The 16,156-nt window shown below is 60.8% G+C and overlaps 1 protein-coding gene across 1 annotated transcript; it reads right to left on the bottom strand.

The window, feature by feature from the left end:
• Positions 1–264: 264 nt before the first annotated feature.
• Positions 265–12,572, bottom strand: MPND (MPN domain containing). The gene is made up of 13 exons (XM_039516030.1): positions 12,350–12,572; positions 10,437–10,651; positions 9,562–9,792; positions 8,604–8,763; positions 5,930–6,014; positions 5,291–5,387; positions 4,344–4,416; positions 4,055–4,131; positions 3,656–3,824; positions 3,262–3,332; positions 2,689–2,778; positions 1,740–1,832; positions 265–838 (listed from the first exon to the last, which is right to left on the bottom strand). Exons 1-13 carry the CDS (start codon positions 12,375–12,377, stop codon positions 752–754), a joined length of 1,476 nt encoding a protein of 491 aa, XP_039371964.1. The 5' UTR covers positions 12,378–12,572; the 3' UTR covers positions 265–751.
• Between the last annotated feature and the right edge of the window lie 3,584 nt (positions 12,573–16,156).

Raw genomic sequence — 16,156 nt, forward strand, 5'->3', positions numbered from 1 at the left:
AGGCCACCTGTGGCTCGCCAAGGCAGCCGCTTCCAGCACGGACTTCACTCGTCTGTTGAAGAGAACCTCTCGTGGGGACGGGAAGTCACTCTAGCAGCAGGCTGTGCCTTTAAAACCTCCTGGGAGGGCTTCTTCCAGGAAAGAGCACTCCTGTCTCTTGGCTTTGACTCCAGCTGCTCCTTTTCCCCGGGGGGGGGGGGGGGGAATTTATCATCACTCAATCCCAGTAGGCGTGTTCTATGCACACATCCCCTTCTGGAGTTTCCAACAGATACTGGGGGGGTTCCCCAAGCCCATTTCTCCCTTTTCATGGGTGGGGCACGGTTCCCTTCTAAGCCACAGGCCCAGAGCTGCTGTCTCACAACACAGGTCAGCAACTTTTTTTTTTTTAATCAGAACTACCACGTCCACAAATAACTTACACCCGGAGAGAGGCCGCCCCCGCCCCCTCTCGTTCGGACCTACACGCTACACCACAACGTCCTATTGCAGGAGTAGCACTCGCCTAGGCGGTCCACGGAGCAAACGGACCCGAGCTCCAGCGCCGATACCGGCTGCATGATGGCTCGAACTCGCAGGCCTTTGTTGCGGTGTAACAGCTGCTCGAGGCTTGTAGCTCCAACGTCCCTGCTAACCCGGATTAATAAGACAGCTCCGCGCCAGGCTCAAACTCGGGGCTGCCAGTCTGAGCCCCACCTGGTGGAAAGGCACCTGGGTATGAGTTCATTGCAACTCAGGCTCCGGCCTTGCCTCAGCTGCTCTGCTTGAGAAGGCTGTAGATCTGTTCCAGGACGTGGGCGAAGCCCTGATCTTTGGGAGTCCTGGAGGCGAGGGAGCCCTGAAATGTAAACAGCTTCGTTTACCTTTGTTTAGTCTGCAGAAGAGAAGCGTGAGGGGGGATTTGATAGCAGCTTCCACTACCTGAAGGGGGGTTCCAAAGAGGATGGAGCTTGGCTGTTCTCGGTGGTGGCGGGACAGAACAAGAAGCAATGGTCTCAAGTTGCAGTGGGGGAGGTTTAGGTTGGATATTAGGAAACACTATTTCACTAGGAGGGTGGTGAAGCACTGGAATGGGTTCCCTGGGGAGGTGGTGGAATCTCCTTCCTTGGAGGTTTTTAAGGCCCGGCTTGACAAAGCCCTGGCTGGGATGATTTAGTTGGAGTTGGTCCTGCTTTGAGCAGGGGGTTGGACTAGATACCTCCTGAGGTCCCTTCCAACCCTGAGATTCTATCTTCCATCTCAGGGAGGGACCTAGCTGTACAGAACTACCCACTCTGTAACCCATCCCCACAGGCCAAACACCTGGTCACCTACAAGGGAAGGAAAGAGAGTTCCACCCAATGCAGCGGATCTTCACCATGGACAAGCTAGCTCAGTGATCTGCCCTCGGCCACTAGACCCGTTCTCCAATGACTCTGCTTGAGTAAGGACTGCGGAAGTGGGGCTGGTATAAGCTATTAGACCCCCCTCCGCCATGCCGTCCACATTGCAGGAGTTGTTTCAGTGCAGCTTAATACCTCAGTGCAAGTCAGAGAGAGTACGGCTACAAGGAAGAAAACTGAGCCAACCTTCCCCAACCATGGAAGTGCTAACGTAGAGGTGGTAACAATACCTCACCTGGCTCAGAGCAAGCCTAGAAAACATGGCAGAAAAAGCCACCCGAATGTCCTCTCCACCATCTCTGCAGGTGGCATATTATGGGGTGGCTTTTTCCCCCCATTTCAACCCCATTTTCTCACCTTTAGCTTATCTAAGTAGGTCTGCTCCTGGCTCCATATATCTTGAAACTTCACCAGGTCCGGAGCCCCTTTGTAAAACTCAACCAGCAGCATCTGGAGCCGCAAAAGGAAAGGGGAGTCAGCAGAACTGAAAGCGGGACCTGCAGCCTGCAGTTTTGCAGCAGTGGGGGAAGAGCTGTGAGGGGAGAGGATCGGCCTGTCGGCTCCAAGAAACCCTGAGCTTGCTTGTCCCATGGAGAAGGAACGTTGGTGGATTGGTCAAGACCTAGGATTGGAATCTAGAGAGACCTGGAGGGACGTTAGGCCTCTGACCAGCTGGTTCTAGTGATGGTCTCTGCTTATCCCCCTCTCCAGCTCTTCCTTACTGCTAACAGGAGAGGGGAGTTGGTTTGGGCTGGGGCCCAGGCTGCTGCTTGGGACGGTTGACAGGTAATGGATCTTGTTCTCTCAGCTCACCCACAGGGCGGCTACACCCCAGACCTCCGTACAGGCTCTTTGTCTGCATGTTTCGCCCTGCTCCAAGCCATGGGATTTTCGTTCTCTGAAAGGGCTCTGAACAAAAGGTTTGAGAGGACTCGCTGGAGGTATGGCGGAGGGGGAGAGCCTGGTGGAGCTGCTTCGTCTGGCTAAAGACAAGAGACATGGGTGTGTGTGTGTGTCACCCCAGAGCCTTTTCCTGAGCCACCCTCCCCACGCCTGCCCGTCTGTGGAGATGAGGCTTTGTTCACCACCCAAGGCAGCTCTCAACCCCGGGGTGGCTGCGTTTCCCAGGCAGGCGAAGCAACACACCAACTGGTACAATGTGGAAGGAGACATGAAGGTCCTACTGGGGAGAGGGACTATATACACGTAGCATGAAGTTACTGAGACCATCCTGGACTGCTAGATACTCCCAGGTGTGTGTGGGGGGGGAGAGTCTTCCACGCAGCCCCTGCTCGGGGGATCTCACCATCTCATGGAGGACGTCATTGGTGAGAAACCCGTCCTGCACGTAGGTGACCTCCACTTCCATGGGGATGCCGTAATCGTTGGGCCTTTGCTGCAAGAGGAAAGGAAGTAAAGTGGCTTCCAGCTGGGCACGGCCTTGGGGTCCGCAGGACGAGCCGGGAGCTTCCCAGGCCAGGCTGGAGCGCCGGCGTTAACTCAGCCCAGCCTCAGGGAAGGGACAGTTTGGGGCCGAGGCACATGCGTAATTGGAGGCATCACGGCCCGAGTGTCAGGAAAAGGCCTTTTCCTGGCCACGGCTCCCTGAGGGCCCAGGATATTTATCCAGGGAAGAGAGGGGTCCGACTGCTTCTCCGGCTGGAGAGAGTGGGGCCTCCCCCACGCCCCAGCAGGGGCCCCGATCCAGTAGTCCCCAGCAGCCCAGGGTCTGCTCCTTCCACGAACGCCCCTGCGCCACGGGAACCAGCAGAGGCCAAGAACCCCCGTGGAGAGCCGGCAGCAGGCTGCATGGCCCGGAGAGCCAGCGGGAGCAGGGGCAGAGGCTCCAGGCCTGGCCCTAGCGCCGTGTGGAACTCACCTCCGGAGGTGGCATGACCCAGAAGGGCGAGATTTTGGACTCCACGCCTTGGTTGCCATGATAGTACGGTGCTGTGGGGAGAGAGCGCCAGGCGTTGGACTCAGGGCAGGGTTACCACCCTCCGCAGCCCAGCCTGCCTGCCCAGGGCGTGGACTGCAGCTCCCCGGAGCGCCGGGAGGTGGTTTGAATGAGAGCGCGGCACCAGCCTGCAGTCCAGCCCCCACCCCGCTGGGTTCGCAGCACGTTACGGGGGAGCATCCCGCCGCCCTGCACCACGGGGCTCCAGCCTCAAGCTGCCGGATGGTGCCCCAGGGCGGGGAGCTGGGTCCCCAGCTGGTTGTGCTGAAGGACGGGGTCCCAGGCCCCACACCCGGCTCCCCCACCCGGCCCTTACCGCAGATGAGCGCCAGGCAGGGCTGGAAGCGGTTGTTGCTGCCCTGCAGCTTGAGCTGGTAATCCATCTGGGCGTCGATGTCCTGCAGCGAGGGCAGGGCGTGGCTGAAGGGGTGGCTGTGGTACCAGCCCACCAGCGCCAGCCCCCGCATGAAGAGGTTCTGGCAGATCTGAGGCCCGGGCACAGAGAAGAGGGAGGAGCCATTAGCGGTTGTCTGGGATCAGCGTGTTCCTCCGAGTCCTCCCTCGGGCCCGGAGACCACCCCCGTGCTGCAGGGCTGTGGGTGAGGGGTAGGGATGCCACGCAGCCAGGGGACAATGGGGTTGGATTGTGGGCCCAGTGGCTTTCTCAGGGGGACGGCGCAGGCCGCGGCCAGCGAATGCCCCCCACATCCGTTACCTCCTCCTCCACAGCGGCTGCCGATTCGGCGTCTCCGAGGCGCGTCCGGCAGGGGAACGCTCGCAGCACCGTCAGCACTGCAAGAAACGCCAGACATCAGCTCAGCCCAGCTGGTCATGGACTCCACCCAGCCGAGAAAAGCTGGTTAGAGCTAACGCCCCGAGCCTGGGGGCTGAAGCCCGGGCCCAGACGGGGGCCTGGCACCTCGGGCCTGAGGCAGCCTACGTAGGGCCTGGCACGGCCATGACAGCCCCGCTGAAAAGACCTCCAAACCTCGGCCAGTACATACCCTGGCTGCTGGTGTCCCACCTGCCTCCCAGGTAGCCAACCACTTCACTCCTCGTTAGGTGGCTGTGAAAGTCCTAAAGAGGGAACGGGGGAGAGTTTAAAACAAGGGCAGTTCCCACCCACCCTCCCTCCAGTCCCATCCCTCTGCAACCCTCTCCCCGCACGCCTCCCATCACCCTGTACCCCGCCCCTCGGTTCCCACCACCCTGCATCCAAAGGCACCGCACCCCCCTTCCCTGTGAGCTTTCACCAGGAGGTGTCCGGGTGACATCCCAGCCCTGAGTCTGCGGGTGTCAAACCCTCGGTTTAACGTCTCCTTGTGCCATGCGGATCTGTGATTTCCCCCCCACACGCCTGTTCCTTGGGAGATGCCTGTCCGGCCGAGGGAACATTAATACAACATGGTGCAGCCTCAGGGTCTTGCTTTGATCCTGAAGGACTCTCAGGCCACTGCTAATAGTCTCCACGTTGACGGGGCCTGCAGGAGATGGGGTGCACAAAGGCTGGCCTCCCTTTTGTGGGGAGATCATTTTCCGTAGTCTCTGACGAAGTTCCCAGCCTGCGAGGTCTCTCGGTCACAGGCACGGCACGTGGCTGCCTGCCTTCACCACCACAACTCGGACTTTTTGCCACATTTCTCCTGGTAACCAGCAAATCCTTCATCGAGGCTCATTATTCACCCATCATCCATCTCCTCCCTTAAACTGCCCCTACTATGGTTAGTGATCGGACTGTGCGGCAGCCGTTCCACCCTGGGCAACATTGGGGATGCTCTAGGCAGAGGCCAATGGGAGTTTCCATCAGCTGGTGGTGCCCCTCTCTGCCCGCTGGCTGTGGGTGCCACCAGACACAGGGATGCAGGCAATTGCATGAGCCTGGCCTAGCCTACCAGACCCATGCTGGAGGGAGCGTTCCAGGGATGGGGGCCAAGGGGGGGCTGGTACGTACCAGCAGCAGCAGCACGTTACTGGAGATGGCCACGTTGAACGGCTGGAACTTGTTGATTGCTGCGAAGGAGGTCACTTCCACCAGGGTGTGCGGATTCCTGGAACAGAGGAGCCCCGTTCTCCAACACGCACCCCCAAATCCCAGCCTGCGCTGACCTGACACCCCGTGGGGTTTGTCTGTTCTGAACCCCAGCACGCTGGGCCGAGGACCAGGAGAGTTGGGGGCGGCGGAGTAGCCTTTTGTCCTGTGGGAGGGTCAGGCTCTCTCCCCGGGGCTGGGCTCACCAGGACAGACCGGGAGAAGGAGACGATGCTGGCGCTGAATCGTCACGGGAGCGACAGATGGGGACTAGGTTGGATTCGGGCAGGTGGTCCTGTTCTGCTCCCAGGGAGCACTGGACTAGCAGGGGGGCTGCGGGACGGGACGCAGGGATACCGCTGAGCTGCGCAGCGGCCTCAGAAGCAGAATGGCAGGGGGCGATACCACGGAAGGGCAGGGCTTTAGAAGCGGGTCAGCAGGGGGCGCTGCAGGTCAGGATGGGAGGGGCGTGTTGGCATTGACAGAACGACTAGCTTTCCAGAGAACTTTGGCACCAGCTGGGCAGAGGATGCTGGGAAGGGAGCTGCAGGGGGGCGCTACCTGGCAGAGTCCCGGCTTCCCAGCGTGCAGTAACGGACGGGAGTGCGGTTCTTGCTTTCCAGTCTCTTCCCATGGGGCCCGTTATCTGCAAAGACAAAAAGACCAGTCCCCCCTAGGTCCGATTCACACCCCGGCCCCTTTAGGACACACCGAGGGGAGGGAAGGGAAGGTGGGGAGAGAGCGTTTGTGGAGACAAGATCCTAGGGATTCATCTCACTTCCTGGGCAAATCTCCAGCCAGAATTAACCGTTCGTTTACATCTGCTGTCCTGATTAGCTGATCTCCAGCTGAAGCGGATGCTGTCAGGTTAAAAATCAAACCAGGGAGGCAGTGTGGCCTACCAGACAGAGCAGTGGAGTGGGACTCAGGGGACCTGGGATCTGATTCTGGTTCTGCCACTAGCCTGTGCATGGCCTTGGGCATGTCACAGCCCCTTTCTGTGCCTCAGTTTCTCCATCTGTAAAATGGGACTCATGATGCTGATCTTTTTAAAGTGCTTTGAGATTGACTGATGAATAAGGCTAGATAAGAGCTAGGGATTATTATTAACAACAACAAATAACCCATTTCCTCCTGTATGTGACCACCTGAGATCACTACAACAGGACAAACAGCCCATTAGACAGGATAAAATTGTATATAATTTTCATGCTTCAGGGCATAAGCGAACCACTGCCTGCCTGGGGTCAGGAAGAAACCTCCCCTAAGGGCAGGCTCTACTGTAACTGCCCTTTGCAGCATTCCTCACCTCTTCCTCTGAAGCATCTGGTGCTGCCACTGTCCCATTTGCTGCCAGCACGTTCACTCTGCTTGTGCGGTGTTAGTTCTGATTTGTATTGCGGTAGTGCCTAGGTGCCCCAATCATGGACCACTGTGCGAGGTGTTTTCCTACCCCCCCCCCCCTTTGTCTGCTGTGCCTGTTTACACTCTAAGCTGCCCAGGGGCTGTCTCCTGCTCTGTCTGTGCAGCGCCTAGCGCAGTGCAGCCCTGCTCTTGGCTAGTCCTGAAACGCTGCCATCAAGAACAATTCAGTTGAAGAAGAGGCAGGACACTGGACTTGTTGGAGTCACCAGTCCGACCCAGGATAGCAATTCCTATAAATCCAGCTGGCTCCGCGCTATTGGTGCTGATTGTTTAACTTCTGCGGTTCTCTCCACCTAGAGCAGGGGTGGCCAAACTACGGCCCACGGGCTGGATCCGGCCCACCAGCCGTTTTAAGCCAGCACTCGAGCTGCCGCTGGGGAGCGGGGTCTGGGGCTTGCCCCGCTCCGGCACTCCAGCTGGGGCGCAGGGTCGGGGCTGCTCCATGCAGCTCCTGGAAGCAGCGGCCTGGCCCCAGGCAGCCAGGGGGTTCCGCTCTGCATGCTGCCCCCACCCCAAGCACCGCCCCCGCAGCTCCCATTGGCCGGGATCGCAGCCAATGGGAGCTGCAGGGGCAGTGCCTGTGGATGGGAGATGGAGGGGGGACATACTGCTGCTTCCGGGAGCAGCTTGAAGTAAGCGCCACCTGGAGCCTGCACCCCTGAGCCTCTCCCCACGCCCCTGCCCTGATCCCCCTCCCGCCCTCTGAACCCCTGGAGCCTCCCCCCACCCCCCGGCCCCAGCCCGGAGCCCCCCCCGGCCCGCTGAATCCCTGAGCCTCTCCCCACGCCCCTGCCCCAGCCCTGATCCCCCTCCCGCCCTCTGAACCCCTGAGCCTCTCCCCATGCCCCTGCCCCAGCCCTGATCCCCCTCCCACCCTCTGAACCCCTGAGCCTGCACCCCTGAGCCTCTCCCCACGCCCCTGCCCTGATCCCCCTCCCGCCCTCTGAACCCCTGGAGCCTGCACCCCTGAGCCTCTCCCCACGCCCCTGCCCCAGCCCTGATCCCCCTCCTGCCCTCTGAACCCCTGAGCCTCTCCCCATGCCCCTGCCCTGATCCCCTCCTGCCCTCTGAACCCCTGGAGCCTGCACCCTGAGCCTCTCCCCACACCCTGCCCCAGCCCAGAGCCCCTCCCGCCTCTCTGAACCCCTGAGCCTCTCCCCACGCCCCTGCCCCAGCCCTGATCCCCCTCCCGCCCTCTGAACCCCTGGAGCCTGCACCCCTGAGCCTCTCCCCACACCCCTGCCCCAGCCCAGAGCCCCCTCCCGCACCCTGATCTCCTCATTTCTGGCCCCACCCAGGAGCCCGCACCCCCAACCAGAGCCCTGACGCCCTCCCACACCCCAACCACAATTTTCTGAGCATTCATGGCCCACCATACAATTTCCATACCCAGATGTGGCCCTCGGGCCATGTAGCCGGTGGAGGCCAACCCCAGGGAGAGGGGCCTCGGGTTGGCTTGGACCAGGGACAGCGAGGTAGAAACCTCCTCTCTGCTAGACTTGGAGATCGCCAACGCCGTGTTAAAACCGTCTGTGTTTTGCAGCGAAGACATAAGCGAGGAGGCGGAGACATGCAGGGAGGCAGGGGCTGCAGAGGGGAAGGCTCTCGCGCCCAGTGCCGAGGCAGGGGCGGCGGTGCTAGATGGGCAGAGGAATCGGGCAAAGGGAGACGCGAGATGCAAGGTCTAAGAATTACCCTGGTCAGTCCAAATCCCACCCTTTAGACTCCTGCCATGGATCGGAGCAGACCAGATTCCCGGACCCCCCCCCAGCATGGAGCAGGCTGTTCCGGGCCTTTAACCCAGCGTTACCAGCATTGTGTTGCTCCACCAGGCTCTTGCTTTGGTGCTTCCTGCTTTTCTCCTCCAGTTTCTTGCCAAGCGCAGGCTCCGAGAGGGTGATTTTACCTTCCCGGGCCTCGTCCTCGTCCTCCTCGGCCAGCTCCTCCTCCTCCCCTTCGCTCACCAAACTCTGCAGGGCAGGGAGGGAGAGAGGAGGGGACGTGGCAGGACAAACAGGCCCCCCTGTCACCGCCCATCCCAGACCCCCAAGGATTCCTATGCCCCCGGGTCCAGCTCTCTGTCCCCCTGCAAACGGACATTTTGCATGGGCAGGGCCTCTCGGGCACCCTCTGCTGGCACAATGACACCAAGAAGCAACTCCCCCCAGCACCCACATGGGGTCTGATCCCAGCCGGCAGTGCCCCACGGCCGCTGTGCTGCCAGTCCAGGGCTCGTCTCGGGCGCATAAGGTCCAGTCGGGGGACTCCCAGCCTCCCTCCTGCTCTCCTGGGGTTCAGAGCTCAGCTGCTCTCACGGGAATCCTTCCACGGGTTAATCACCCTCCCTGGCGAAAACTGACCCCTTATTTCCAGTGTGAACGTGTCTAGGTTCAGCTTCCAGCCAGGCTCCAGGTCAGCCCTTTCTCAGCTAGACTGAAGAGCCCGTTATGAAATTGGCCCAACTTCTGTGGGTGAAGGAGATCAGCTTTCGAGCCGCCGCGCCCTCCTCCGGGTCTGGCTCTGTGTAAACGCAGACGCGCGTCTCTTTCGCCGTGAGGAGCTGGTCCCACAACAGGTGTTACCTCCCGCCAGACCTTGTCTCGAATATCCTGGGGCCCCCGCAGCTACCCCGCCACTTGGAAAGCTATGGGGTGAGTGCCCCTCTGCAGCGACGGGGTGAAACAGCTCCACAGAGGCGTTCCTGCTGCCTAAGCCCCCCGGAGCCCAGCGCCGTGGAGGCAAACAAGGGAGGGGGGTTCCCGGCTCACCTCCTCGGCCGCGGGGGCATTGGGCTGGTGCTTCTTCAGCCAGGCCGCCTTGCACTGGTCCAGCTTCTGCCCCTTGTACCTCACCGAGGCCCAGCCGCAGCCCGATTTCTTCGCCGGGTTCACCAGCTTCTTGCAGTACGTGGCCCAGGCGCTGGGCGAATTAAACACCTGCCCCGTCTCCTGCCAGGTGATCTTCCCGTCGGGCAGCAAGTCCCCTAGGAACTTCTTCCCCTGGGAGAGCAGGAGGGAAGCAGCAGGCTCCGTTAACACAACGGCACGGGGAGGAACCCGCTGGGGAAGGCCCAGTGTGGTGGTGGGGGGGATTCCTCTGTCATCAGAGGTGCCCCGAGCTTTGGCCCTCGAGAGGGTGTGCGGGCACCTACCCAGGAGCCCTGCTCTCCACTGACTCTCAGGAGCAGCAGGCGCTCCCCTCCCCGCCACTCACCAGACTTGGTACAGGAGCAAATGGCGCCCGGGCCGAATTCACCAGCCCCAAAAACCCGCTCTGGCCCCTGAAGCGGATCCAGGCAAGACCCAGGCCTGGGGGGTGTGAAGGGGGCTCAGTGCAGCGGTGGGGAACCAGGAGCCTGCATGTGGGGAAGACGCTGGAGGTGAGGGGGCGGGGAAGGGATGGCGAGGCACGGAGGAGTTTGTCCGAGAAGCAGAAGGAAGATCAGAGAGCCCCCACCCCGGGTTGTTTGGGGCTAGTCCACCTCTGCTCGGCCCTATGGCTGCAGGCTGGGCCCCAGCGTCTCAGTCACCACTCAAGAGGCTGTTGGAACAACGGGCAGCAGTTCTGGAGCCGTGGGCACCCCCAGTCCCCCGGGGAGCACCGGCACCCACCAGGGGGAAGGAGCACCAGCGTCTGCCCTCACCAGGTAGTAGATGGAGAGCACGCCCTCCCCCGGCTCGATCAGGCCGTCCTTGAGCAGCACTCGCAGCGTGATGCCGCGCCGGGTGAGGATGCAGCTGCGCCCCCCCGGGGCCGGCTTCCCGGCGCTTTCGTTCTCCGGGTCTTCCACGCTCGTCTCCAGCTCCTCCTCGTCCTCTTCCAGACACTCCTCCGCTCCGGGAGAATCGGCATCCAGAGCTGGGAAACAAACACCACAGCCTGACCTGGGGAAGCGGGAGTCAGGACTCCTGGGTTCCCTCCCCAGCTCCAGAAAAGAGCAGGGTCTATGGGTCACAGCAGGGGATGAGGAGTCAGGAGTCGTGAGTTCTATTTCCTGCTTGGGAGGGGAGTGATATCTAGTGGTTAGGGCAGGGGACTGGGATTCAGGACTCCTGAGTTTTCTTCCTGGCTCTGAGAAAGGAGTGAGATCTATCCACTAAAACCCCATCTCTAAGTGTCATAGCTAGTGGTTAGAGCAAGGACCTGAGGGCCACAGAGCCCAGGTCTCACTCCAGAGTTCCCCACGAGCCGCTTCCCCGTTCTGTGCCTCGGTTTCCCTCTCTAAACTGAGGCTGATCATGCTGATCTACTTAACAAGGGGCGGGGGAGTCTGAACTCACTCAAGCTTGCAAAGTGCTTTGAGATCCTCAGATAGGTGGGGTATGGAATGGCGCAGGAGCAGTATAATTAATAGCTCATGAGAATAAACCAATGAGTCTATTAAAGGGTCACTGTTAAAACCCCCAAACATATAATGGCTTTTCCCGAGATCTTAACAACCTGGGCGATTTTTAAAACTACAAAAGAAATTTTCAGTGGTGATTTTGCACACCCATCTTCAGGCACCTTACAGGGGCTGAGGGGTGGGTATGCAGCACCTCCTGGAAATCAGCCCCTTCTGAAGGGTCTCAAATCGGGCCCCCAAAATCCCTTGTCACCTTTGAAAATCTGCCCCCCCCAAACTGCTCTTCACTATTAAGTCCCAAAAAAGAGGAGGAGGGGGTTAGGCAGCCCCCTGGCTCTGAAAACACCTGCTGGGGGACCTGGGGCAAGTCACTGCCCCCCCGTGCCTCAGTTTCCCCATCTGTACAATAGGGATCATGCTGCTGCCCTCCTTTGTCAATTGCTTTTAAGGTCAACAGATGGAAAGGCCCACAGAGGAGCTAGGGATGAGAATCATTATCTTTCTCATAAAACCAGCAGGCTAGTTTAGTGCCACCTTAAGTGACTCGCTCAAGGCGTGGGGGGGCGGGGCCAGGAATTGAGCCCAGGTTTCTAGGACCCAGCCCAGTGCTTGCGGCTAACTCCTCCCCTCCCCTGACCTGGTTGAAGCGCTGCTGATTTTCCTCCGCGAGGAGCTGGCCCCCTGTCGTTTAGTTCTCGGGGGGCTTCTAGCCCAAGGAGATTGAAAGCCAGGCGTAAGAGACAACAGGCCGCCTGGTCCATATACAGCACTTTAGCTGCAGGTAGCAGCAACTTCCCAAACTTCCTGGGACGGTTTCACTAGTACCAGGACAAGCCTCTTTTAGAAGAAAAAACGAAAACCAGGTACCGGCTGTTCGGACGGCCACGCACCCCTCCGCCACCCATAGCCCAGAGTCCTGGTTATGCCAATCTGACCCTCCCACACCCTGCCAAAGGGTCCCTGCTCGGACCCCTTGGGGAGGAGACGGAGCTGGATGACCCACCAGCCAAAGGCACCGACCACCTGCTTTTCTGAACGGCTGGCAGGTGTGCTGGGTGGGTTAGCTAGGGAGAATCCTCCCCCCACCCCCCGGGGAGTTGGCCACGTGGCCCCTGGCTCCCAGCCAGAGATGCCCGAGCACAGAGAGCCGGTGTGTGTGCGTGGGTGGGCGGGGCGCTGCCAGCCAGGTGGGTCCTGGTCGTACGACTCACGCAAAGCGGCGATTGGCACAGAAACCATCTCAGCTCATGGCTGCGCGGATCCCTTGGCTTGAACCGCCTGCCAGCCGGGTTTGCCTGTCCCAACAGCCCAGCCTCCCTCTTAGAGCCGAGTCCAAACTGCCTGAGAATCCTGGTTTGAATTCAAAGGCGAGTTCTGAAGCAGTCGCCTTCGGGCCCTTTCCCGGCCACAGACGAGGCCCGCCAAGTGCCAGAGCGTCCCCAGGGCACATCCCTCCAAAAGCCAGTTTGGAGCCGGAATATTCACCAAGGCCACATTCTAAACGGCCTATTCGAGAATAAAATTTCCAGCCAGTCACCTAAACGGTGACCCGGCTAATCCCACAGGGCCCGACTGGGGGCTATCGGGTGCGTGCTGGGCCTCGGAGGGGGAGATCCATGAAGAATCTTCAAGATGGAACAAATCGGAGAATTTCGCGGCCCATTCGCAAGCTGGGGAAAGGGGGCAACATCTGCTGGGGTCAGCATTCGGAGCCCATTTCTGGCGCCGATCGCCCGCCTTCTTCACTAGCCCGGGGGCTGCAGCCTGGCCACGTTATCCCAGCGTGATGCAGAGCCCACGGTCAATATTTGACCGATTTGCCTAGGCTCCAGGCGGGTGGAGCTCTGACCCTGGCTAGGGCTGCCACATCCCAGCAGGCAACAGAGCCGCCCGAGCTAGGCCAGGTTACCAGTGGGGGGCGCTGCCGAGCTGCTGCCGCAGGGATGGGATGGGATGGGACAGCAGCTGCTCCTGGAATGTGGGGCAAGGGGATGGGAGGTAGCTGGGGAGGCAGCAGGGGGCGTTGCCTCCCCACAGCAATGGGGCAGATTCCCAACACGTCAGGTGAAATGCCCCAGGGGGGCGGCCCGGGGAGGACTGTGTCAAATCAAAATCGAATGTTCTTCAGGCCACATGTAACTTACGGCCTGCTGTGCTCTGTGCCCGTCCCTGCTCTCGCCCAGCGCCTGCGTCTGCGTCTCCCCCCGGCCATCTGGCAGCTGCGAGCCGTAAAGCCACAGGGACAAACCTGTCACTAGTCCCTGCTGATGGCCAGTGCTACCCCCATCCGGGGTGCAAGTTTGGCCAGAGCAGGAGAAAAGCTTGGTACCAATCTGAGCTGGGCCTTAACTCCCAGCCCTGTTCCACACGGAGGAAAGAGGCCACTGCTCTAAACTCTGATGGGGGGCGGGGTCCCCATTATGCTGTAGGTCCCTTGCCATGGGGCACACGGGGCTGGAATGGGGGGGCAGGGGGGAGTTCATGTAACTCTCACTCATCTTGCTGAGCAGGTGGCTGCCCCCCTCCCAGACAGAAGTGGTGATTACGGGGCTGGGAGATCCAAGTCCCCCCTCTATCCCTCCCCTGCCCCAGGACTGGGGGCTCCATTGCTGCACTCGGGGCCAGGAATCCCCCCTGGCTCAGGAAGGGTCGGTCCAGGCCAGGAACCAATGAACAGCAACGTGTCTGTGTCAGATGGGGGGGGGCAACCCCCCTACCACTCCCACCCCCCAACGGGGCAAGGGGACACCCGGGGCAGGTGGATGAAGCCAGGGGGATCTTTCCAAGCAGGAACAGGACCTTGGAAAGGGACCGGCAGCTGGAGGGATGCGGGGGAAGGACTGGGGGGGGGGCAGGCAGAGGGGAGGGGGCAGCTCGAGGCAGGCAGAGAGAGGACTGGGGGCGATGGGGGGCGGCCACGTGCGGGGGTCTGCAGCAAGGGCGGGCTGCGAGGGAAGGGGCCCGGTAGCGGGGGGGGGGGGCAGCCCAGATAGGGAGCGGTGCAGGCGGGGGGGAGCCGCAGGTGGGTGGGGTGCGGGGGCTGCAGGGGCCAGGGCCCTGCCGCGTGGGGGGAGCAGGAGGGGAGATCGCCCCACCCCCCGGGCCGGTACCTGCCACGGCTCCGCTCAGCCCCGGTTCCTGTTGTTCCTCCCCTCGGCGCAGGATGAATCAGACACTGGGGCGCCGGCGGCTGCTGCTTCCCAGCACGTGATGATGCGGCCCCGCTTGTCTCCGCCTCCCGCTCCCCAGCCGGCCGGGGACACCCAGCCCCGGGGAGCCCCGCGGGGGACGGAGGGTGCTTGGAGGCCCTGGGGGGTGGAGGTGGGGCGGGGGCATGGAGCCCCTGGGGTGGAGATGGGGTTGTGGGGGTGGAGATGGAGGGTAGTGGGGTGTATGGAGCCTGGAGGAGATGGGGTGTGGTGGGGTGCATGGAGCTCCTGGAGCGGAGGTGGGGCAGGGCATGGAGCCCCTGGGGTGGAGGAGCCCCTGGGGTGGAGATGGGGGGTTGTGGGGGGGTGGAGATGGAGGGTAGTGGGGTGTGTGCATGGAGCCTGGAGGGGAGATGGGGTGTGGTGGGGGGTGCATGGAGCTCCTGGAGTGGAGATGGGGGTGCATGGAGCCTGGAGGGGAGATGGGGTGTGGTGGGGGGTGCATGGAGCCCCTGGAATGGAGATGGGGTGCATGGAGCCTGGAGGGGAGATGGGGGGGGTGCATGGAGCCTGGAGGGGAGATGGGGTGTGGCGTGTGGCGGGGGGGTGATGGGGTATGGAGCCCCTGGGGTGGAGATGGGGTGTGGTGGGGGGTGCATGGAGCCCCTGGAATGGAGATGGGGGGGTGTGCATGGAGCCTGGAGGGGAGATGGGGTGTGGTGGGGCATAGAGCTCCTGGGCAATGGAGATGGGGGGTGCATGGAGCCCCTGGGGGGTGAGGGGGGGTGCATGGAGCCCCCCACTTTGCAAACACCGGATCCAATCAGCTGCAGGTCCCTAGCTCCCATTTGCCCTGCTCTCACCACTAACTCCCCCTCCCCTCTCAGAGCTGGGAATAGAACCCAGGAGTCCTGACTCCCACTCCCCCCTGCTGTAACCATTAGACCCCCCACTCCCCTCCCTTATTCATTTAGAATCAACTCATTTGTCCAGCAGTTACTATTTCCGGGGTCCCGGGTTCTGTTCCCAGCCCTGTCCCTGACTCTGGCTTGCTCACTCTGTGCCTCAGTTTCCCGCCTTTGTACATCAGGGCGGGGGAGACTATTAACCCCCCCACACACACACACGCAGCGCGCTGTGAGGATAAGTTAACCTCTGAAGGTGAAAGGGACTGTATTTATTTGTAACCTCGGTTATGCATAAGCCAGGGGCGCCCCATCAGCAGCTAACCCTGTGCTGGGGGGCTGCGGTGGCAAGGCTGCTGACAGCGTGATACCGCCATTCTGCCACCAGAGGGCGCCTGCTCTTTGTGTCTGGGGCATTGTTACTCAGCAGGGCAGAAGACATGAAATAAATATTTCTCTAGCAACAAACAGGATCCAGACGCGCTGTCTTCCTGTCAGGTGCACGCAGGGCTCAAGGGGGCAAAATCCAACCCCAGCCACAGATAATACCGACCAGTCACTCTCCAGCAGCCAGCCACCCAAGACTGGGCCTTAAAGGGCCAGCGCCACCTTGAAATGGCTTCAGTTTCATAACAGGAGTCTGCAGCCGACGGGTTTTTGTGGTTTTAATTTTTTTCCTCTCCCCTGTGTCTGTGTGAAAGACCCACACGGACACCAGGGCAGGCAGCGACACTGGCTGCCGGCAGTGTCCGGTCAAAAGCACAAAGCTAGAGGAAAACAGACAAGAAAACATGTTTCTCCTTTAATCTCTTTCAGGCCGTGCAATCTTTGGCGGTTGCTAGTCACACCAGGAGGTAACAAAGGCACAAGGTTGATTTTGAAGTGGACATTGCCCCCTCTGTAGTTCTAACCGTTCTAATCTCTGAAACGACTAATCCAATTGGCACGAGCCAGCATCAGTTCC

Source organism: Mauremys reevesii, linkage group 26 (assembly GCF_016161935.1).
Source record: "Mauremys reevesii isolate NIE-2019 linkage group 26, ASM1616193v1, whole genome shotgun sequence".
Classification (NCBI taxonomy): domain Eukaryota; kingdom Metazoa; phylum Chordata; order Testudines; family Geoemydidae; genus Mauremys; species Mauremys reevesii.